This window comes from Onychomys torridus, chromosome 7 (assembly GCF_903995425.1).
Source record: "Onychomys torridus chromosome 7, mOncTor1.1, whole genome shotgun sequence".
Classification (NCBI taxonomy): Eukaryota; Metazoa; Chordata; class Mammalia; order Rodentia; family Cricetidae; genus Onychomys; species Onychomys torridus.
In genome coordinates, this window is record NC_050449.1 from 87,533,397 (window position 1) to 87,557,974 (window position 24,578).

Genomic DNA, 24,578 nt, shown 5'->3' on the forward strand with positions numbered 1-24,578 from the left:
AATTTATGAGTGTTTTTAGATGGAGAGCCTCTGCTGCTTGAAATTCAGTTCTATCCTCTTGTTCTTCGATGAGGAATACTTATCTCCTATGCTTTTCCCCAAGCCCCCCTCTATGCCCAATTTCACATAATTAATCTAATCTTTAATCCAAAGTAGAGTGCAGCTCTCACCAAAACCCACCCCAGCCAGGGACACTAGCAGAGAGGCAGAGCCAAGGAACAAGTAACACATTTGTCCTGTTGTTGCTATTCTCTGTCCTCGAGGAGCATCTGGCATATGTGACTTCATGTAGCCTTTAAAGCTGTGAGTAATGTGGCTTAAGAAATGTTCCCTGCAGCTGGCCAGGAATGGGCTGGTGGGAAGCATGCTAGAACAGATCGCAGCCCCACTATCTTCATGAAGAGCATGGCTTAGGCAGAGGAACCCATTGATGCCCAGCTGTAAAAAGAGTGCAAACCCAGATTTTCCAGAGAGGCAAAGGGGCACACAAGGTCTCTTGTCTCCTTCTTGGCAAGTAAAGGCACTGGAAAGAGCAACAAAACCCTTGCCATGTCTTAGGTCTGTGACTCATGGCTTTCAGGATTAAATTATGGCATGACAGGAACCTTTCCAGGCTCCCCAGGGTTCCCAGGGGAAAGCAGATGTGCCAGTGTTTAGCACAAAAATGCAGCACAGTTGTTAGCACTGGCTCTGGGAAGCCCTAAGTTGACTCCCTACTTTTCTTCATGTGTTTCTAAGATTAGTTTTTCTAACTCGTGACTAGGGGATCATTTCTCTCCAGGAAGAAACTACTTCCATTTTTAGTAAAAATCTACTGCTTAATGCTTTTCTTTATGTTTCAACTCCAAGACCTGCTTCAAGCAAGTAGCAAGACTTACCCCAGGATTCATTACCATGGTCATCATTGAGAGCTTTACCTCTCTTGACAGCAAGTCCATTCTCCAGCCCTTTGACTTGGGAAAGAAAGTTGGTTTTGACTGGTCTTCTTTTGAATTTCAGGCATAGTTGCTGTTCTCTTCTGTGGAGTCACACAGGCACATTATACCTACAACAATCTGTCATCCGATTCCAAACTGAGGACCAAACAGGTAAAAGAAAACCTCGTGGCTGCCTTTGTCTCTTTCCTGGAGTGGTGGTTGTGGAGCCCCTCTGACAGCGCACGTGGGAAGAATTGCATTAGTTAAGGACGAAAGTAAGCTTAAGACTTCATTACAGGTTGGATATTTATAGATTTTTTTCCCCTCCAGGATAACCATTAACAATTCTCTTGGTAAGCAAAAATATAGTTCTAATAGTCTCTCCCTCCTGAGAGATGTGGAGCATAAACTGTCAGTCTGGAAGATGAAAGGCCTATAGTCGGTAATAATTCACAGTCACTTACATCTAAAGGCATTGGAAACCATGTGGATGTGGTTGGTTACACAGAGAAGAAAATGAAGAAGGATGTGGAAAAATACTTGGTCTTCAGTTGAGTGTTTTCATTTCCAAGAAAATTCAACTGCCCATTTCCACATGAGCAAAATGTGTCTCCCTTATTCTGAGGATATGTCAGTTTGGGTATCTGCAAAGGAACATACATAGGCTCCTTCTACTAAGACCCACTTAACCTTTCTGTGCCAAGCACATCCTGAGTACTAGATATGCAGAAACTAAATATTGCTTTTCCTTCAATGGAGAAACCCTTGTGGAGGCTACTGTTGTAATATCTGGAGAGTGTTTGGGGAGCATCCAGTAGGGCATTCTTCCAAGGTTGTGGTTGGGAAAGTCAGGAGGAAGTTGCCAGAGACAATGTCCAATCTGGAGCAAGATAAACAACAGAAAGGAGGTACCAAGTCAGATGTAGCAGAAGATAGAGAGTATTTGAGAAGATGGAGAGATGGCCCAGCAGTTAAGAGCACTGGCTGCTCAGAGGACCTGGGTTCAATGCCCAGCACCCACATGGCAGCTCACAACTGTCTGCAACTCCTGTTCCAGGGGATCCCACACTTTTACATAGACATGCATGTGGGCAAAACACCATTGTACCTAAAATACAAATAAATAAATGATTTTTAAAAAGGAAAGGATACTCAAGACCAAGGGATTGGCACAAAGTCTCTTAGGAAGTTCACTGATGCGCTATGGACAGTTCAGTGGACTTACCACAAGAGAGAAGCTGAGTCAAAGAGACATAGTGAGGAAGGAGACCACATAGGCAGCACCAGGCTAAGAAAGATTGATGGTACACGCTTTCTGAAGGAAGCTGAACTTCCTCCTAAAAGCAATAGGATGCAGTGCTTCTCAACCGTCCTAATACTGAGACCCTTTAATACCATCCCTCAGGTTGTGGTGACCCCCAACCATAAAATTATTTTGGTGCTGCTTCGTCATGGTAATTTTGATACTGTTATGAATCATAATGTAGATATCTGATAGGCACACTATCTGATATGTGACTCCTGGTGGGGTTGAGACCCATGGGTTAGAGTAACTAGAAGAGATCATTGTCTCAGGGTTGGGGATTTAGCTCAGTGGTTCAGTGGTAGAGCACTTGCCTAGTAAGTGCAAGGCCCTGGGTTCGGCCCTTAGCTGGTGGGGGGGTAGGGGGAGAGAAAATGGGGACAACAGTGCTGGCATTATTAGCTCCTTCTGGGGGAAAATACATAGTGCCTTCTCTTCATTTTCAGGGATTTTTCTGGCAATCTTTGCTGTCATTCCTTGATTTACATACAGATCATCCTGATCTGTGCCTTGAGGTCCACATGGTTCTCCCAGCCTATCTCCAAATTTCTTCTTTTGCCAAGAATATCAATCATATTAGGTTTTGGCCTACCCTACTCCAACATAACCTCCTCTGAACTGATTACATCTACAGTGATCCTTCCCTAATAAGGTCAGTTTCTGGGGCTCTAAGGATTAGAACTCAAATACATAAATCTGGGGGAAGGATACATAACTCATTTCAAAAAGCTATTATTGAAGTATTCAGAACAGACTGATGTTAGGATAATTGGAGATTTATTCTAGGACCCTCACTCTGGTGGATATGAAGAAAGAGTGCATAGACAAGTTAGCTTTTGCTGTTTAACTGCAGCAACAAAAATTAGTTATCCAAATAACATTGAGCCATAAGCAGTTGGTTCCCGTGTCTGTAAGTGTCCATCTTTTTGATTGATGGACTTGGTGGTTTACTTGCCAGGATTGAGCCATCAGACACTTGTCTGGGTATCTGTGGATGTGCTGGGGTATGTGTTCCAGGGTAAGCTTCACCAGGGCATCTTTGCTAGTGCTGTGTGCCTATCATTCTGTGAGTACTGAAGCAAGGCCGTTTCCAGTCATCGGCTTGGATCACCTCTCCTAATCATCCTGTATGGCTCAGTACAAAACAAGAATCCAAGTAAGTGTCCAGTGTGCGATGATGAGTAAGCTTTGCAGTACTATTTGGCAGGGACTGTGGCTATGCGATGTGATGAAGAATTGGACTCAGTGATGAGATCTATCCAAAACGCCAGTGAAGACAGGGGAGCCAAAGACTTCTCATGTGATACTGGGGCAGAGGGTGTAAGGAAAGTAAGACAGCATCCTGGCTAGATCTGGAATTGGCCAGGAGTTCCTAGAGGCTTACATGGAGCTCTCTGCAGTAGCTCTGGCTTGCATTCTTCCCTCTCTGTCATGTCTCAATCTCAGCTTGTCCTGATTGTGTCCTCTTGAACAGGGACTCTGCAAGGCCACCCTTCCCCAAGTCCAGCACTTCTCTTCAGGTGCATGCTTTAGTGACATCATAAAATGTAATTGTTGAATTTTGACAGCCCTCCAGTAAAACAGAAATAAATATGCCAAAATCCTGATACTAATACCCAGAAACCTCCAATTCCAGGACCTTTTAAATTATAAAGAGGGGTTGCACTCTCCTGGGCTTTAAGGGAAGTGTCTTGGGCTGGTTTTTCCTAGCCTTGTTTGGTTCTCTCCACATTTGTATTCTGGGAAGCTGAATCCTGTTTAGGGACTTGCACTTTTAAGTCATGCTATCTAGACTGCTCAGCAACACTTCAAAGATAACTCGTCTCATGGTGAGACAGCAGTCCAGTACCTAGGGGAGACAAAGCCAAAATCAGTGCCCTACAGCCTCTGAATGTCATGACACGCACTCCCTGACAGGCTCCCAATCCATCTCATAACACTCTCTTTCCTTACAGAAAGAGGTTTCTACAAACTTATTCTTTAACATCCAGATAACAGTACACCCCCGCCCTTGTTCCCTCACTGCCTTCTGCCTAGGTGAGGTAGGAGTTTAATAAATGCTGATTCTCTTTCACTCCCTTCTTGCGGCTCTCCTTCTTTTCTTCTACCACTCTCCACCACTTCCAATTCTTTCCTCTAATAACATTTGCATACATGCATATTTATATATGCATACACACCTATGTGTATGTATGGGGTCAATACATAACCCACACCCCCATATGCAGAGTCTGTGGTCACCGCTCTGCAAAACATGAGAGCAGACATACTCAGCCATATCGGCACAGAGTAGCAAGAAAAGTTCCAACTCCGCATGTGAGTTGGAGACTCACTATGTGCTGTACAGAACCTCCAAAGTATGGGTTACAGATGTGGCCACAACATCCCCACTAAACATGGGGACGCTTTGAAAATATTATGTGACATCACATGGCTGAAGGACACAGTATCTCTTCACACTGTGTCTATACTGCCAACAGGAGGAGCAGCTGCCTGACCTCTTTGCCTCGCTCTCCAGGACCATATAATGGGATGTTAGGAAGCTCACAAGGAACGCCTTGAGGGAAATCTATATAAATCAACTTTGTGTTTAAAACCTAAAGGTGAAACAATTGTGAAGGAATTGTATCCGTCCACTTTGTCTCTCGTAGCTAATCAAAGAGCTATAGCCAGAAACAAGTTCTGTATAGTTCTCCATAGCTTTAAGAATTAAAATACCTTTTCAAGAATTACATTTTCACTTTAAAAGATGTTGTGTAAATGATTGTCCTCTAAATGTTAGGTGAAATCATTTTCTTCTTCTTGAGCCTGTGGGGGAAAAACAAACCACTGAGCCTTTCCGTGTATTAGGCACAAAGGAACGTGTTGACCCTGTGCTACAGCCAAGGCCAGGAATCACAGAGTCAGCTGATGCCCCTTATTAAAGAGCACATAAACGTGACAGGAATTCTTTCCCCTGACTGGGCATGGTTCACTGCTTCTGCACGTGAAACTGTGTTCTAAAGTCAGGCAAGTTCCACAAGCCCTGGCTCTCTCTGGTTCTACACACTAATGCTGCTAGGGACATTCAAAGTGAACATTCACACACAGCAGCCTAGAGGACCCCAGCTCCCAGCCACTAGGAAGACTTGCATTGGGCCACTCACAAAAGCCCAACCAGCCTCTGCCCTTCCTCTGTCCACATTCCTCCCCAAGGCCGTCCTACAAGCTGGTTGACTGGCCAGGCTTCCAGTTTTTCCTTTAACTACCTTTACCTTGCTTGAGGCCAACTTGCAAAACCATGTATTAACAAACCATTCCTTTTTACTGGAATTTCTAGTTCCTTTCTCATGGTTCCCACTTAAATCATTTCCAGCAGATAAATATGCAGCTAAAGAAATCACCATAGTTAATACAGACAATGTACTCATTTACTTTGTATATACCTTTTAGCTCCTTTGACTATCACTAATTACCTCTATCCATTAACTAACTTTTTTTTCTTTTGTTTGGCTTTTCGAGACAGGGTTTCTCTGTGTAGCTTTGTACCTTTCCTGGAACTCACTCTGTAGCCCAGACTGGCCTCAAACTCACAGAGATCTGCCTGGCTCTGCCTCCCGAGTGCTGGGATTAAAGGCGTGCGCCACCACCTGGCTTATTAACTAACATTTTAAAGAGCCTCCTTAACCAGGCACCACTCAAGGTACAAGTAATACAATAGACTAAAAGGGTCCTTTAGAAGAAGAGCTGCATAGTAGTCATAATAAATGACACTAGATCATGTATTTACAATAGTCATGAAGCTGGCAACAGGACAAGAAATGGAGATAGGATTGAGGTTTGCAGTTTCCAATAGGGTAGCCAGAGAAGGCCTAAGCAAGACAAATATTTCACAGAGATAAAAATGGGAACCATATTAATATTTGGAGTATAACTGTTGAGAAATTGAGAGAAGCTCATAACAAGGGCAAAAGGACAGATATGGCTGGTTTAGAGTGAACCAAGGACAGTGTAAGAGACGGCAGCCTAGCAGCAAGAGCCAGGTCACAGAACATCTGAATGATGTCGAGAAGCCATTGAACACCTTCCTACAGGAATGTATTTGCTGTGACTTAATAGCAGAGGTATCCTCATGAGCCAAGGAAGGGTGTGAGGCTACCTGACTGGAGGACAATCAGAAGCCTGTGTTGACTTGCTCAATTGGGGTATGCATTAGGCAGGAAAATGAAACTGTGGAGTCACCAGCTGGACATAGAGTACTTACAGTCCAGGGAAAATGTCTAGGCCAGATGTGCAATGTTGGAAGTCATCAGCATGTAGCTGATATTGAGAGATGGGGCCTAGTGGGAAGTCATAGATGACTGAGGATATACCTTTAAAGAGAACTGTGAAACCCTGGTCTCCTCTTTCTACTCTGTTTACTGACCATGGGCTGAGCCAGGGAAGGGTGTTTTACCCCACTACACACTTCTGTGATGTGTTGCTCCACCACAGGCTTAAACAGAGCCAACCAATCCTGAACTATACCTTCAAAGCTATGAACTAAAATAATTTTTCTCACTTTTTAAGTTAATTGTCTCAAATATGTTGTCATAGTCAGTTAAAAAAAGAAAATCGGTGACAGTATCCCCTCTTAGAAATCAAGGGAGATCCCAGCTCATTAAGGAGTGTGGTGAATTACACCAATGGTGATGAAATATGAAGGAAATGGGAAATGTGAAGGTTGTTGACACTGATACCACAGACTGGCAGAGTGGCATGGTAAAACTCAATGAAAACAAGTCCAGGACATAAGAGGAGGAAAGGAATTCGAGCCTCGTAGTGTATAGACAAACCCTTCAAAGGGATTCCACTGCAAAGGGACCAGCAAAACGAATTAAGTAGCTGGCTATATTGGACAAAGGGGAGAATTAGCCATCCTTGTGTGTGCTGTGGAGTGATGTGAAGACTAGGTGACCAGTCAGGTTTGCCAAGTCTTCTCGAGGCAGACTTCAGCTTCAGACTCTCCGATACTATGGACCAAATGATTGGGCCTCTTAATAAATGCTTGTTATTAATAGGCAAGAGGGTACCAGTTAACTTCACTTATTCAGTGTGGCTTTCATGATTGGCATGGATGAGGGGACAAATGCTTGGTGTCCCAGTCACTGTCCTATTGCTGTGGAGAGACACCATGACCAAGGCAACTCTTGTAAGAGAAAGCATTTCATTAGGGGCTTGCTTGCAGGGACAGAGGCTCTGTTACCATCAGGGTGGGAAGTACAGTTGCAAACAGGCAGGTACTGGAACAGTAGGTGAGAGCTACATCCTGATCCATAAGCAAAGAGAGAGAGGCTAGGCCTACCATGGGCTTTTGAAAACTTAAAGCCCACCACCAGTGACACACTTCCTCCAACAAGGCCACACCTACTAATCCTTGTAAACCTTTCACTCAGTTCCACTCCCTGGTGACCATGCAGTCAAACATATGAGCATATAGGGAGCCATTCTTATTCAAACCATCATACTTGGCTACCTTTATCATACTTTCAGCTGGTTCAGATAGTAATTTTTATTACTTAAATTTATTCTGTCATACTTGAAAAATCTACCAGTTTAGGTTCATTTTACCTTCTTAACTGAAATGCAAGAGAGTTGGACATGCCATGCATTTGCTTTTGAAAAGTCAGAGTCCTTGTCAAGCATTTATGAGCAAACAATAGCACCTTCATTATAGCATTCTTTCCAGATGCTTATTTTATTTCCATCACCCCCCTACTATATTTTTAGTGTTTATTGCCATTGAATGGGAAAGCAGCAATGCAAATCCAAATTTAAATTTCCAATAAAAAGAGACAATGGGAGCCAAATTGAATGTGCTGTGCATGACTTTGCAAGAAAATTCAAATAAAGAATATGGAATATGAGAGGAGCAAGGAGATAAGGTGAAAGAACATTTGACTGAGAGTCCTCAAAGTGGGATCTTGCCCCAACTCTGCTGCTAATGGCAGGACCCCGGATGCTTAACATATGTGACTTTCAGTTAGCTCTCTTACTTTAAAATGAATGGTTGAAGTAAATGTGTTGTCAAGCATGTTCCAAACCTAACATTCTGTCAAACACTCAGCATAAGGTACACACTTGGTTCTTTCTCTTAAACTACAGTTGGGGAAGGATAACTTGCTTAAAAATGATAATTCATGGAGATGTGATGAGGGCCTGAAATTGCCAAATTAAATTCATGATTGGGGCAGTCAAAAATAACATTATTAGTCCTACTGGGAAGAAAAATTTCACACTGAGAATTGGATGGTTCTTTGTGGAAAAATTCTCAGCCTGAACCAAAGTGAATGGTTGCAATGGTTTTTTTTCTAAGACTGCCGGCATCCATGGCAGAGAGTATAAATGTCACACTGCCAGCACACAGTGTCTCAGGACATGAGCAAAAGACTTTCCAGGTTGTTGTTTTTTTTTTTTTTTCATTTTAAGCATGTTCTGAGCATGTACTAAGCATGTCAGTGGTTGTATGGCAGACATGATGGAAGGCTGGGAAACAAAAGCAAATAAGACAGTGATTCCCCTTAGGAGTTCCTAATGTAGCATAAATCTGTAGATGGAAAGGGTTGCATCCTCCCATGGGGCAAGTGTTAACATGGAAGGAGGCCCAACATACCCTAAGAATCAGAGGATTAAATTGCTTACTTACTAAAAGTGAGGTGACCCTGAGAAGCTCACCTGGGACTTGGGGACTTGGAGTTTGGTTCTTATGGTAATCAGGAGATCACCATGTAGATAAATAGAGCATCAACACAGAGAGAATTAAGTAATTAAAAGTATAACACAGAAAGAAAAAGCAGCGTAAGTCCCTAGAGTCAACACTGTGTTTAAGACCCACAAGGCTTCAGTGAAGTGGAAAGAGTGCATCTGGCTGCCGGTGTAGACCAGAGAACAGAGAAGAAGCATGTGGGAGAGAGATAAAACAGGGAGGTGAGTACAGAGGGACCTTGTAGCCACCACTGGGCCATTTTGGACAACTCTACCCAATTATGTTGGTGATTGCTTAAGACCTTCAGACCTGTGGATGATGATAATCAGATGGTTTTAAGGGTTAGTTGTGAGGAAAGTGATTATTGATCTTAACACTGCATTTTCTTCTAATAAGCCATTCATACAAATACTATTTAAATTCCCTTCAGCCTTTCAAGACTCTAGACTCTCATCTCTTAGGATAGTTAGTCTATAAGAGATGTTTATGGAAATCTATCATTTGGCTTTCACCTTGGACTTAGGAGCTCAATAAAATCTTACTGAATTAATAAGTAAATTAATGAGTGACTGGATTATGACCATGAACATTCCAAGATAAAAATTAGAAAGGAGAAACAATATGTGCTAATTAATGGTTTCTTCAATTCTGATATCATGCATTAATTTAAATTTAATGAGCTGGATGCATAAGGCTAATGTCTATGGTAATCCCGAGACCCTGAAAGAAAGATCAAGTGTATTTCTATTACTTGCTGCGTTTCCTGCAGTGTGTCTCTGCCTTATTGATTTGCATTACAGTGCTTTTGGATTATGGTTTTGTGCATTTTCACCCCTTGAACAAATTAACAAAAGCAGTCACGTTTCATGCCAGTTACCTGTTCTGAGAGGGTGGAGGGAGAGAGTGAGAGGGGAGAAACCATGCCCGTGTTGCCCTGACTTCTGAAAAGATCAAAGATATCTACAGAAAGCACAGACTCGCCTTTATTTTTTACTCTAATTACATTTCTTTTGTCAAGATTTTTACCACTTTTCTTCTCTTCATTCAAAGTACCTTTAAAATATTACCCTAGAAGGGCTGGATTATAAACGATGGCAAAGTCTTTAAACCTCTCTGTAGCTGAGCTGGTGATTCTTTTCAATGAAACTCATTATGTTGTATAAAGGACATTTAGTAGTTTGACTAATAAGTGTTCCCTTTCAAATGCTAATGACAGTGAGGTTCCCACATTAAGGCAAGAACACACTGTACCGTACTTTCAGTGCCCAGAATGTCTGTAAACCCCTAGTCTAGAAGTTTTGACTCCACCAGTCCACAGAATAACAGGGGCCACGGATGACCATTTAGAATCCCAGTGAATTCCCTCTGTGTCCTGAGCACTGGATCACAGGAGACAAGGAGAATAAAGATAAATAGGACACAAACCAAGAGCCATGCTTCCCTTTGAAATTTTTTCATGTAAATATGTTTCCCCTCTGGCACAACTGTAGTCAGATTGAAACTGCTCACATGGTCTTTACTGCTGTGTTAACCTCACATCTGTGTTGTTGATAATACACAACACACCACTGTAGTTGGGAATTTCCAGATTAAAACCCAAAAGATGAGAGCTAGGTAGGGCTATGAAGATAAACTTCTAAATTACACACACACACACACACACACACACACACACACCTCTCCATCCATCCATCTCTCCTTTCACCTTTAGACAACAAAAAATAACATCAATGTTAAATAGCAACCTATTAATATTTATGACCCATACTCTCATGTGATTATGTCTGATACCATGCAAAATGAGAAAAAATGTATCTGAATAGAGTCTAATCCATCAACTGTCCCAGTCCCTACTTTGATGACATTCAAGACAGATGGTTACCCATTATTACCTTAAAATTTCTAAGGATGGTAGTGGCATAACCCCCTTTAATGGCCCATTATACTTTTATAATCCTACTTATAGGTATAGGTATGAAGGGCTTTAGTATCATAATAGCATTTGAGGATGATAAATGGAAATGACAGTAATTTTTCTACACATTTTAATTAAATTTTATTGATGCAGCAGAACAGAAAACATCAAGGCTGAATGCATATGCCCAAGTGTATGTTTATTAAGAATGTGGCCAAATTTCAGGCTGCCATTTCCTTAATGGCCTTGAAGGACATAGAGAATGTAATGAACAGAAAGTCTCTTTCTTATTCCTTCAAGAAAGAAACTGAATTGCTTCTAGGAACATGACTCAAAAATCCAAAAACATCTGTGGAAATATGATCTGGAGCCCTGAATAAAATGCTTAAAAGGGAACTTGGTTTTAGGACGGTCACTAATGCAACTGTGCTATATAACACCAGGGTTGGGGGAGGGGATGGTTGGAATCCCATCTGGTCCTGAGAGAGAAGAGAATACCCATGATAGTGGACCTGCTTCAGGACAGAGCACCAGGTAATGAGTTGTTGCTGGTACATTTTCTTTTTGTTCCAAGTCGTTAAAAATTGTGCATTATGACATGCTTCTTTCCCCTTTTCATACTGTGCCTTGTTCTGCACAAATTAAACATTCAAAGACAAAGTAGAAGGGAACAGAACCTGATCCAAAAAAGGGGGGGATTTTCTTTAGTGGGAAAGAAGTTTTTATCTTGTCTTCACTGTAAGAGCCTGTGTTCACATGACTGCTGTTCCCCCAGAGACCTGTGAAAACAGGGCCATGGAGATGTCTATCTAGATAAGGATACTTTGAGTTTCCAGAAAGATGACATTTTGCTCCGTTCTTGACTTCCTTTCTTTGCAGACTCTGCCTATGATTCTGTGGGGTTCTGACATGGGATGGGGCAGATCTACTGACCACTAGGAACAGACAGTCAGGGAGGGGTTCATTGGTGGCACTTTGAATGGGAAGTGGCAGTGTGTCGTGTTCTGGGATAGGACACAGCAGGTTTCTGGATTCCTAATGGGAAGTTCTTTGCACAGGGTGCTCCCTGGGGCCAGAAGAGAAACTATGTCTTAACGTTTTAGGTCCTAATGCAGGTGTTCTCAAATGGGGGTCTGCAGGCTGATATCAGAGGGATTCATTTTTATGACACCGCCTGTACTCATTTCTGGCATAAATTAATAATTTATAACACCCTCTTAGGGAAAACACTATCCCTTTTTTTCTTCTGTGCTGATTTATTGTTTGCCTTTGGTCTTGCTCTTAGAGCACCATGTTGAGGTCTATGGGACACTTTTGTTTCATCTAATTATTTGAAGAATGGAAAGTTTGAGCCTATCCAGAAGAAAGCAGTTTGATTTTTAAGGGAACATTTATTTCCCTTAAAATTCCTGCTGGATATTTCCTGGAATGGAAATGTTGTTTGTAGAATTCCAATGTACCAGCATAGAGACTGGCACTCTTTGAAGGGTTTCTCTATACTAAAGACAGTAATCTCCAACTAAAGTCTCTAGAATGTTCATGGGCGTTACAATGTGTTCAGACCTGCTTGCTGATTGCCTGAGTTCCAGGCCACCCAAGGGAAGGAATCTGGATTTTATTCATAATTGGAACTCAAATATTTATAAGTTAATATGTAAAGAAAGATCCTTGAGAGGCAAATCCCTAGAAATGGAAGGGAATATGACAGACCCTGAGGGCCAGCATCTTCTTATGGGATAAACTTGACCACCCCAACTCACCCACCTGCCAGCATACCTGCACTTTGAGAACACTGATTGATACTTGAGGCAAGAGAGTTTCATCAGGAACACAGGTATCTCTTCTGGGGCCCAATCCTCTTCTCAGGGTGCTGGAGGAAAAAAAAAGAAAGAAAGAATTTGAGCAAGTGCCCAAGGAACAGAAGGGGATCACTTCTAAAAAAAATTAAGAGAGAGAGAGAGAGAGAGAGAGAGAGAGAGAGAGAGAGCGCTTTATCTGAGAAAAAAATTATTTGAAAGAGTCATACAAACCAAAGACAAAGTGCAGGAAAATATGGCCTAAGATGCCAGTAGTAGAAATAGCCGGTGTCCCCAAGGAGAGAGACAGTCCTGGAATTGCAGGTGACAAACCCTGATTAGTGTGGGCGGCAGCCTGGGGTGAAATCTGGGCAAGCTGGGTCTAGCTGCAGCTCTGTGGGCAGGAGAGTGCCACCAGAGCACAGCGACAGGCAATGCAACACTCTTGAGAGGAGCTAGCTCAACTCTCTTCGAGACTGCTAAAGCAATCCACATCAAAAATGCTGTTCGTAAATCCCAGGGACCTGGACCTTGTGCCCAGGACTTGTGGTTTATTTTGTCTAGACTAGGACATAGCTACAGCATTTTAAACACTACTTCAGTAATTCTAACAAGTGACTGACCACATAGAAGGGCTGACTGGGGTCCTGTTGGTCTGCAGGCAGAGAGCGTTTTGAGCCAGTGAATCAAGGTAAGGAGCAGCTGCATGCTGGTCGGCTTTGGACGGTGGTCCCCAAACCAGGCTGCACAATGGAAACACCCAGAGAGGTTTTTTTTTAACCTATATGTTCAGTGCCCCCTCAAAGATTCTGATTTATTGGGTCTGAAGTGCAGCCTCAGCAGCTGAATTGTCTAAGTCCCCTGGCAGGGGCAACACCCAAGAAGCAGTGATCAAGGAGACACTAAAATCAGTAAGGAACTCCTCCCTCAGGGTTTCTATAAATATTTAAGAAAAAAGAAAACTGCCAGGCATTTTATATTCTGTGTGAGTAGGTGGAGACTAAGAAACACCAAGATTTGAGTGTTTGTATAAATGCATATATTTTTGTAGGTGGGATGACTCCAAGACATCACCAAAATAAGTATTCTACAGTTCTCAGCTCTGACAAGGCAATCCCACTGCCAAAGCCCAAATCCACAGGTTCCTTTTTGAGGTGACCTACCCACTTATTCAAAACTCATTTAGAGGCTCCACAGAAGAGTCACACACAGATTCATTGTAGCAATCATAGCACATTAAACTGCCCTACTACACAAAAATAAATTAAATCAATTTTACCTACTCTAACTTTGTAAAATAGTCAATTGATTAACATTTGTTGGATATTTGTCATTCACTGCCTAGGATGGCTTGATGAAAATGAACATCTGTAACTCTTGTGACATCAACCACAGATAGACCTACATGCTGTTAGCTCTTGTTTACCAAACAGGAAACTGGAATATGAACAGTATGATAAGTCACATGAGACTACATGGTAAGGAGAAACATGGGAAAAATGAGATTGGAACCAATTCTAAGTCAATTGTGTCCTCACCACTAACACCTTTCCTCCATCTCCAGTTGGTGAACCACAAGTGTCTCCTGACCTCTCAAGTTCTAGCTCTTCTCTCACAAGTGCATTTGGAAGGTGCTCAGTATCTCTTAATAAAAAAAATATTTAATAAAAAAAATTCCAGTAACTCATATGTATTATATATGTATCATTGATCTTGAAAAAAAAAAGAATTTGCAAAGACCCATTTTTTATCCATATACTGTGCTCACTATACTAAACCTAGAAAACAGTAAAAACGTGTCTACTTCACCTAAAACCATGTGGCACCCCAACAAACATTTCTTGGATTCAGTAGTCTTGAAGCTTCAGAGACTGAAATCTAATCCGCAGTTTCGTCAGCTGAGCATAAACTGTTTCTTAAGTGACAATGATTGCAATTAGCATTCTATCTATATGTGAATTAGGACACAGCTTCCCATGACTGTTTCTTAAAAGCTTGATGAGTTCTTCAGAACTATATAAAAATAGAACATTTTATATATAATGAGGTAAATGTTCAAAGGAAAATCAAATGTGTGTTTGAGGTTATAATTCATGTGCAAGTATTCTGTAAGTTTGTGTTATCTATTTGAGAATCTTTAACATTCTCAAGAACCTTCATTCTCAAAATATTTTGTTGTACTCAATGAATTGCACCTTTGTCCAGTAAGTTGTAAGTATTCCGAAGCCCCATTATCACCAAAGGAATATATTCAAGGACTTGATAATAGATAAAGAAACCTCTACTTCCAAAATCATATTTAATAACTCCAAGAAAAGTTACTCAGTGATCTCCAATGCTAAGGAAAAACAATTTTAAAGGATGCAAATTCACTAATAATGTCCAACTGGGCATGAAAACATACTTCCCACATATCATTGGCTGACAGTAATAGAATGTAGCTGCATCAAGGTTTCTACTTTTCAGACTGATCTTTCTGCTGAGAAACAATTTATACTAGCACATTTTGTGATATGAAAATTATCCCAATTCCATGACAGAACATTAGTATTTTAAGCTCTTTTTAAGACTTTCTCTAATCTCTGTGTTCATAAATGGCTCAGTTTTACATATATTAAAAAAGATGTACATAAAATAATGTAGATCTCTCCTGCAGTGCATATGTATGTTATATGGAATACCTTGTCAACGCTGTAAGTGCATATGAGCAATTCTTCCTGAGTGGTTCCTCAGTCACAGGTAATAATATGAATGTTGACCTTCAGGAGCTGAAATCGGATCTGTCTTTCAAAAGAAAGGTGGCTGCTTTTCTATTGTTCGCACAAATGTTCTGATGAGTAATGGGATCAAAACAACATTTCTTATCCTTTTCTAATACCTCAGCCCAGGAATTTGAGAAGAAAATCCTTGATGTTAAATTGCATTGAAAGTTTCAGGTTATGCTACAAACCACACACACACACACACACACACACACACACACACACACACACACACATACACACACACACACACACAAAGCCTGACTTTATGAAGTGTTTTAAACAAAATGTTATATGTGCCATTAGCCTCCCTCAGACTCTAGTAAGGATGGAGACTCAAAGGAAATATTGAGGCAGATGAATGTCATTACTCTCAAGACATTTTTTCCCTCTCATTGTCTAGTATCAAAACTCATTTTCCAGTGTTGTCCTATGTGAACCAAGTGACCCTTTAGGCCAGTGAAGATACCTTTCATTCGGCACACAGGATTTGGGTAGGCTCCAGGCTCCCAGCTCTGTCTTGTTGCTATTTCCTGAGAGTAAGCAGAAACAAGGCCAAAATACTTGAAATTCACATGAGCCAAGGACAGTCCCTGTAAGATGCTCCTGCCACAGCATCCCGAGAGCATCTTCAGGTCTTGACCTGGGAAGGGGCACCACAGTGCTCCTGAATGTGTCCAGTGCAGAATATTGTACAAAAGAGCAGTTTGCTCAGCAAGCTCAGACTCTAAAATGACCATTTTGATAAAAGAAAGAAAGAAAGGAAGGAAGGAAGGAAGAAAGAAAGAAAGAAAGAAAGAAAGAAAGAAAGAAAGAAAGAAAGAAAGAAGAAAGAAAGAAAGAAAGAAAGAAAGAAAGAAAGAAAGAAAGAAAGAAAGAAAGAAAGAAAGAAAGAAAGAAAGAAAGAAAGAAAGAAAGAAAGAAACTATAAAATATTCACATTTCATAGTCAGACTTCAAAAAGCCATGCCAGGTTTGTGGTTCTGCTGAATGGAAGATGCATGTCATTTAAAGTCATTTTAGAATTTGTTTCAAAAATTCTATAAGAACCTATGTGTCTTTTCTTATTGTGCATCCTTCTGATGTCTAGGTTTCCCTGAGCCCTGAAATATTATCAGGTTTAATTCCCATGAGCTGGTCTTGACTCCCTATGTATTACAGGATAACTGAACTAATTTTCAACATATACCACGTGGGGGGTTTCTCATAAATAGAACTGTTTTTAAGTAAATCTGGGCAAGGTGGTTATTATTCTCTGATTGTAACTGTAAGAAATCTCTAATAAGAAAAGCATTTACCATAGCTTTGTGAATTATTCCGACCTGTAAGATATGACTCGATTTATTCATAGGTGCTTATGTTAGAATTTGCATTATATTTTAAACAATGGGTTAGGTGGATTGAACCCAGACACTTATTGCATTTCAGAGAGATCTACATTATTATTTTTTGAAAAATATACATAATAACTCTTCATACACGTTCACTTCATTAACAAAGAAATGTCATTTCACTCTAGCTACAAAGACCTTTCTCTGACAGAGGCGCATTCACAGAGATGGCCTATTTGAATTCCTTTCTCCCACTCTCAGACCTAGTTTTAAAAATCCCTTCACCTCCACATAATTCAAAGATGATATTTAAAGCTGTGGTCATTTTTTTTTCAGATAGGCCTCTAACACAACAAAGGTCAGTTTGCTATGCTTTGCTCATCTGACTATTTCAATCATTTTAGCCTCAGCAATACAATTTCCATAACTCAGCAGCATATTCATCCTTTTAAAGGCATCTTGAACTGGATTGAATCCATAGGTATATTCATTCCAGGATGCAGATATTCAAATGCTGAATTATCTTGTGTCCTAAGGCCAGTCTTCAGCCACCTCAGCCCCTGGATAAGGCAGAAGGATGTGGATGGAGGGAGCCCACCTGGACGGCCTGATTTCTCAGCCTAGATCTTCTGGTTCACCAGTGTGTGTCATGGAACAAGGGTCAGGTGACTCTAAGCCCTGGAATCCTGAGACCATAAAAGCAGGGGCATTTTCTACTTCTTTGACAGTGTTTCATAATGCCCAGCCATTTGCTTGGTGTAGGGTGGTACTCATGTTGTATTTGAGGTATGAATGGATGAGCCTCTGTTTGAAGCTCAGACACCCAGGAGTGCTAATAGTAAAGACCACATGACTCAGCTGTCACTGGAGACTATAGAGGGTAGTAAGTAACTGAGCTGGAGTCACCTGGTCCTTCAGGGGACATCAAAAGGAAGTTTCACTCCGTAGAAGTCAGAGGGTCCTTGAAAGAGACCTCAACACCAACTAGATGTGAAAACACAAAAGTCACTGGGAAGGATGGGAAATGGCAGATGGGGGCCTCATTCAGGACAGCTATCTTGTGAGGGGACAAAGGCCTAGCATCCTTATAGTGATCACATATGTGAGGAATGACCCAGGATGGGTGAGAATATTACCAGACTCTAAATTACAGGGCTGGAAGAAATCTTATTACTCAAACAAGCCCATAGACTACTGGGAAGCCCAGAAATCTCCAAACAATAGATTAAATAGATTAAAATACATTTCTTTTCTTTTCCATCTTCTATTTGACTTTCATGCTTCCTATGAAAATTAAGCCCACAACAGTTTATAGAGGAAAACCGACCTGGTTTTTGTTGTTGTTTTCCTTTAGAAACAACTGCTACCAGCAAATGCAGGTTTTTCTTCACTAGAAGGATAACTGATACATTGTCTCAGAATTTTTCTACGCAGTTGCATTTGAAAACAAAAAAGTGATTATCCTACATGTGGGACATTCTCAAGCATGGTTAGTTGGTGGGCTGGTGGGCTGGTGGGCTGGTTAGTTTTTTTTGTCAAGGTGACATAAGCTGGAACTGCCTGAGAAGAAGGAACTTCAAGTGGAAATATGCTTCCATCATACTGGCCTGTAGGCAAGCCTGTAGGGATGATGATGATGATGATGATGGTGATGATGATGATGATGGTGGTGGTGGTGGTGGTGGTGATGGTGGTGGTGGTGGTGGTGGTGATGATGATGATGATGATGGTGATGATGATGATGATGATGGTGGTGATGATGATGATGGTGATGATGATGGTGGTGGTGATGATGATGATGATGGTGATGATGATGATGGTGATGATGATGATGGTGATGATGATGATGATGGTGATGATGATGATGATGATGGTGGTGGTGGTGATGATGATGATGATGGTGATGATGATGATGATGATGGTGGTGGTGGTGATGATGATGATGGTGATGATGATGATGATGATGATGGTGGTGGTGGTGGTGATGATGATGATGGTGATGATGATGATGATGATGGTGGTGGTGGTGGTGATGATGATGATGATGATGGTGATGATGATGATGATGATGGTGGTGGTGATGATGATGATGGTGATGATGATGATGATGATGGTGGTGGTGATGATGATGATGGTGATGATGATGATGATGATGGTGGTGGTGATGATGATGATGATGATGGTGGTGATGATGATGATGGTGGTGATGATGATGATGGTGATGATGATGATGATGGTGGTGGTGGTGATGATGATGATGGTGATGATGATGATGATGATGGTGGTGGTGGTGGTGATGATGATGATGATGATGGTGATGATGATGATGATGATGGTGGTGGTGATGATGATGATGGTGATGATGATGATGATGATGGTGGTGGTGATGATGATGATGGTGATGATGATGATGATGATGATGGTGGTGATGATGATGATGATGATGGTGGTGATGATGATGATGGTGGTGATGATGATGATGGTGATGATGATGATGATGGTGGTGGTGGTGATGATGATGATGATGGTGGTGGTGATGATGATGGTGATGATGATGATGATGATGGTGATGATGGTGATGATGATGGTGGTGATGATGATGATGATGATGATGATTGAAGGGCCTGTCCAACTGTGGGTGGCACCACCCCTGGGCAGGTGGGTCTGGATGGTTTAAGAAAGCAACCTGAGCAGGCTGTGCAGAATCAGCCAGCAGGCAGCATTTCTTCATGGTTTCTGCTTCAGTTCCCGCCTCCAGGTTCCTGTTTGAGTTCCTGCCCCTGCTTCCCTCAGCGATGCACCACGATGAGGAAAGGATAATCCAAGTAAACATTTTCCTCCCCAAGTTGCTTTTGATCAGAATGGTTACTACAGCAGCAGAAGACAAACTAAGACAGCTCGGGTTTGTGGGATTTGTTGTTGTTGTTGTTGCTTTAATTTGTTTTGTTTTTGTTTGTTTGTTTGTTTGAGGTAGGGTCTCATTATGTAGACAAGGTTGGCTTGGAACTCACAGAGATCTTCCTGCCTCTGTCTCCAGAATGCTGGGATTAATGGTGATATGCCACTACCCCTGGCAGTTCACAAGCTTTTGGTAAAATTTTGGCAGTTCACAAGCTTTTAGATATTACTGAGGTCCCCCAAAGAACTTTGCTTTTGTGAATTGTGTTCAGAGGTGCTAGCTGGAACTACCTGCCAACTCAGCTTTAGCAACAACCTGAAAACAGAATGGGTGTATTCACACTGTGCAATCATCAGTCAACACCACATCAGGGTTTTACCACTCCCCACATGGCCAACTGTTAAACATTTACCAGCATAGGGGAAATTACAGGGATCAATGTTACTATATTAGAAATTTTAAATGAGGACTTAGAAATATTAGGCAACTTATTTGAAATGACAATAATGAATGTATCACATGTTAACATAAGCAACACTTTCTTTTTTGTTTGTTTGGTTTTTGTTTTTTTTCAAGACCGGGTTTCTTTGTGTAGCACTGGTGCTTTTCCTGGAACTCGCTCTGTAGCCCAGGCTAGCTTTGAACTCATGGAGATCCACCTGCCTCTGCCTCCTGAGTGCTGGGATTAAAGGCGTGCACCACCACCACCCGGCGCAACACTTTCTGTTTACATATTTGCAAATCTCTTTGTCTGGTTTATAGAATGCAGCTGAATTCTATCTGCTTCAACTGACATCAGGTTGTGGTGTTATGCAGTCTCTGAAAACCTCCACTGGAATATATTCACAAGAATGAATTCAGAGGCAAAGCATGGCTTCACTTTACAGTCTTGAAAATCCTGCCTCTTACCCTACAGACTGTAGGGGCCTCAGAGAGTCCCAGGGCCACTTTTATGCTTAAAAGCCATGTCACATAAATACTTTTCTTTTGATTGTCATCTTTTATAAAAAGTGTGTGTAGTTGGAGTTTTCCTGCCTGGCCCAGTCAGGACAAGTCTCTCTTACCCACCAGTCTCACAGTCGCTCAGACCCAACCAAGTAAACACACAGAAACTTATATTGCTTACAAACAGTATGGCTGTGGCAGGCTTCTTGTTATCTACTTCTATCTTAAATTAACCCATTTCTGTTAGTCTATACTTTGCCACATGGCTTGTGGCTTACCAGTGTCTTTCCATGTTGCTTTTCATGGCGGTGGCTGGCGGTATCTCTTCCCAGCCTTTCTCTTCCCAGCCTTCTCCTCTTCCTTGTCCCGCCTACACTATCCTTCCTACCTGGCCACTGGCCAATCAGAATTTTATTTACACAGAGCGATATCCACAGCACTTCCCCTTTTCTTTTTTTTTTTAAAGGAAGGTTTTAACTTTTACATAGTACAATTACATATAACAAAACAATTATCTAGCAAGAATTACAGTTTCAATGTTAAAGATATCCTATCTATCTTATATTTGTGAGTCTAAGGTTTTATATCTAACTTATCTTTTATCATAACTGAGGAAATTATAACTATCTAGCCTTCAACCACATCAAAGACCTCAGAAGGATATAATATTACCTGAGAACCGGGAGAAGGATGTAAGCATTTTTTAGGAGTCTTGCAAGAGTAGACAGAGACAGCTGGCAGCCTGGACAGTCACCTAATGTTCCTTTGTAAAGTTGGGGCATTTGTCTTCAGCCCACAGGGATAGAGTCTCTCGGTCACTTCTCTCAGTGTCCTGTAGAATGTCTGGCAGTTTCCTTTGTGAAGCAGGAACCTGAAGGACCATTTTGAAAGCAAAGTTCAGTGGTCACCTTTCTATGGGTCCTGTATGTCCAGGTGATCGAGCAGTCCAGGCAAGAACAGTTTCTTGCCCAAATGGCTATTTTTGCCAAGGTGAAGATAAACTCCATATGAAGTGTCTTCAATGCCCATCCTCCTCTCTGAAGTAAATCGGTGCTGCCAGGAGCAGACATGTCTCACTGACTAGAAAGTCTAAATTTTAAATGCCATATTCTGTAGGTCTTTGAAGTATTTGAAGATTACCTATCTATCTGAAATATGTCTATGTATGTTTAGAAGACATAACTAACATGGCTACGAGTATGATTATCATAGATGACTAATTATTAATCTATTTTTAATTATCAATTTTAATTTAAAATGAGCTATACAAACATAATACCTTAAACACGAGTAGAAATATATACATAGTATAACAAAATTAACTTTAAGTTTGTATCTATCAATAGACTAAAATCTATACCAATGTAAAACATTTTAAACAAGTTGTTGCTCTTTAGAAGTAAGTTCCTTCCTTAATCTACCCTTTCATCCTAATATATCTATATCATATCCCCTTTTCCTCTTTAGAAAGAGATCACATTTATAATCAACCTGTTTTAAAGAAAAATATTGGTTTTTCTCTGTCCCACACCAGAGGGCTCTTCTGATTTGGGACACAAGAAACTCTTAACCTTTTCTTTTAACAATATGTCTGGGTTTAGAGAAGGAGTGAGCCAATTTCATCTCCAAAGCCAGCTTGATAATTTTGGGAATGTGGGCATAGTTTTTCTTACTACTTCCTGCTGGAGGGGGGCACTGTATCTTATGGGGACATAAAGAAAATTTTAGGATTATGGAGTAGTCCATTAGGGTAAACCTCTGAGCCAGTTGCCTTGAAACCATTCTGGATGTCGGATCATCTGGGCCATGGTGTCATTGGAGACCTTTCAGGTGGTCTTGGCTGATCAAACCTGATGTATCTTAATCTGGAACAAATCCACAGCCTCTGGCTTTCTGTGGAAACAAAAGCAGAGACTCTTTTCCAAAGCAACATATCCTTAGATCCAAATTTTGAAGTCAAGGTACCTTTCAAATTTACATATTTGTTTAACTCAACAGCTTTTACGATCAAATCCTTTTCTGCAGTTAAAATTCCCAAAGACAAGACAAACCAGATTCTCTGTGTAATATCCATCTTTGTAAGACTGAAGCTCTGCTGTGGCTGCTGGCTCCTCCCACCTCAGCTTCCCAACATGGCGGTGGTACAGTTTACCGCCAGCTCTGGGTCTGGAGCCGTGTGTACCATGAACTATCAGAAGCAGTTCTATCAAAGTAGTGCATAGCCCAGAAACCTTTTTTTTTTTTTTTTTTTAACTAGCAAAGGCTAAATCTACCACTCAGCAGAGTAAAGTGTCACTTGTAGACTCCTCATTCCCGCCGCACTGCAGGTCAGACGCACACACCAGAAACCTGCCATAGTAGCTCAAACCAGCAGGCTGCCGCTAACTTGAGAGAGACAACTAGGAAGCTGTTTTTAGCTCTGTCTTAGAATACGTTTACTCAGGTTTTAGGTGGAAATTCTTGCCAACACGTTGGGCGCCATTTGTAGTTGGAGTTTTCCTGCCTGGCCCAGTCAGGACAAGTCTCTCTTACCCACCAGTCTCACAGTCGCTCAGACCCAACCAAGTAAACACACAGAAACTTATATTACTTACAAACAGTATGGCTGTGGCAGGCTTCTTGTTATCTACTTCTATCTTAAATTAACCCATTTCTGTTAGTCTATACTTTGCCACATGGCTTGTGGCTTACCAGTGTCTTTCCATGTTGCTTTTCATGGCGGTGGCTGGCGGTGTCTCTTCCCAGCCTTTCTCTTCCCAGCCTTCTCCTCTTCCTTGTCCCACCTACACTATCCTTCCTACCTGGCCACTGGCCAATCAGAATTTTATTTACACAGAGCGATATCCACAGCAAGTGTGCATGTGTGTGTGTGTGTGTGTGTGTGTGTGTGTGTGTGTGTGTTGCATGTATGCCCCACAGCACATAAGGGGAAATCAGAAGATAACCTTCAAGAGTGAGTACTCTCCTTCCGTGTTGTGGACCTTGGTGGATAGAACTTGGCTAGTCAGGCTTAACAGTAGGTGCTCTTACCAGGAGTGGCTTTTAGCAGCTGAGCCATCTTGACAGCCCCAGCTTTTTATCTTTTATAAAACTTTCCCCACCCCATGGATTTTGATGTAAATCTTCATTAAAATGGCTCGTGTCACATATGATAACAATTATGTACATCACTTGATGTTTTTATCCATGTGTTTTATCATATAGAAATCAAGAGAATACAAAGGAGGCAAGATGGAACCCAGTAGAAGTTGGGGTAAACTGCCTCTTTTTGGAAGGATTTGGGATGAGTACCCATTCTTTATGTCTTACTTTGGTCAGGGCTACCCTCTAGCTGACAGACAGATACACTGTGACTGCCCATTGTTTTAATCTCTTTATCCTCCATTTGAATACAAAATCATACAAAGATGTCCTCACTGCTCTTTCCAGGTGAGTCCAAATAAGCAAAATCCCACTGTGTTTACCACAATCCCCAGAGAGCAGGGAGCAGAATCAAGAGGAAGTGTGAGGATGATGTTGACAGTTCTGGAAAGTGAAGGTTTTAAAATCTCAGAAGCTGAGCAAAAGCAGAATGCTCAAGAAGAGGCTGGGGTGGAAACCACATTCATTAAGAAGAATAATGGTAGCCTTTACATCATGATGCCAAGCATTGCTGTAGACTCACCCCTAGTTCCTGAGACACATGCCCACAGACACAAAAGGTGGTTGAAGTGCCAGTCCCTTTTGTAAAGTGATATAGTACTGGCATATAGCCTAGACACACTTTCCACTGGACTCTAAATCATCTCTGCATTACGATTCCCTATACCTCATGAATGCTGTGTAAATAGTTGCCAGACTACATGGTATTTAGGAAAAAGTCTGTATATGTCACATCATATGCAATTTTTTTCAAATACTTTTGAACTGAGGTTGGTTGAATTGATAGCTATGTGACCCACACATGGGCCCACGGGATCTGACTGTCCTTACCAAATGAATGCATG

General features: G+C 41.4%; 1 protein-coding gene across 1 annotated transcript in view; it reads left to right on the forward strand.

Moving 5' to 3' along the window:
- Slc9a9 (solute carrier family 9 member A9) overlaps positions 1 to 24,578 on the forward strand; it is a 549,909-nt gene that overhangs the window by 273,382 nt on the left and 251,949 nt on the right. Inside the window, exon 10 of the mRNA XM_036193912.1 lies at positions 1,000 to 1,088. Coding sequence (XP_036049805.1) covers positions 1,000 to 1,088 — 89 coding nt within the window. The remainder of the gene's footprint in view (positions 1 to 999; positions 1,089 to 24,578) is intronic.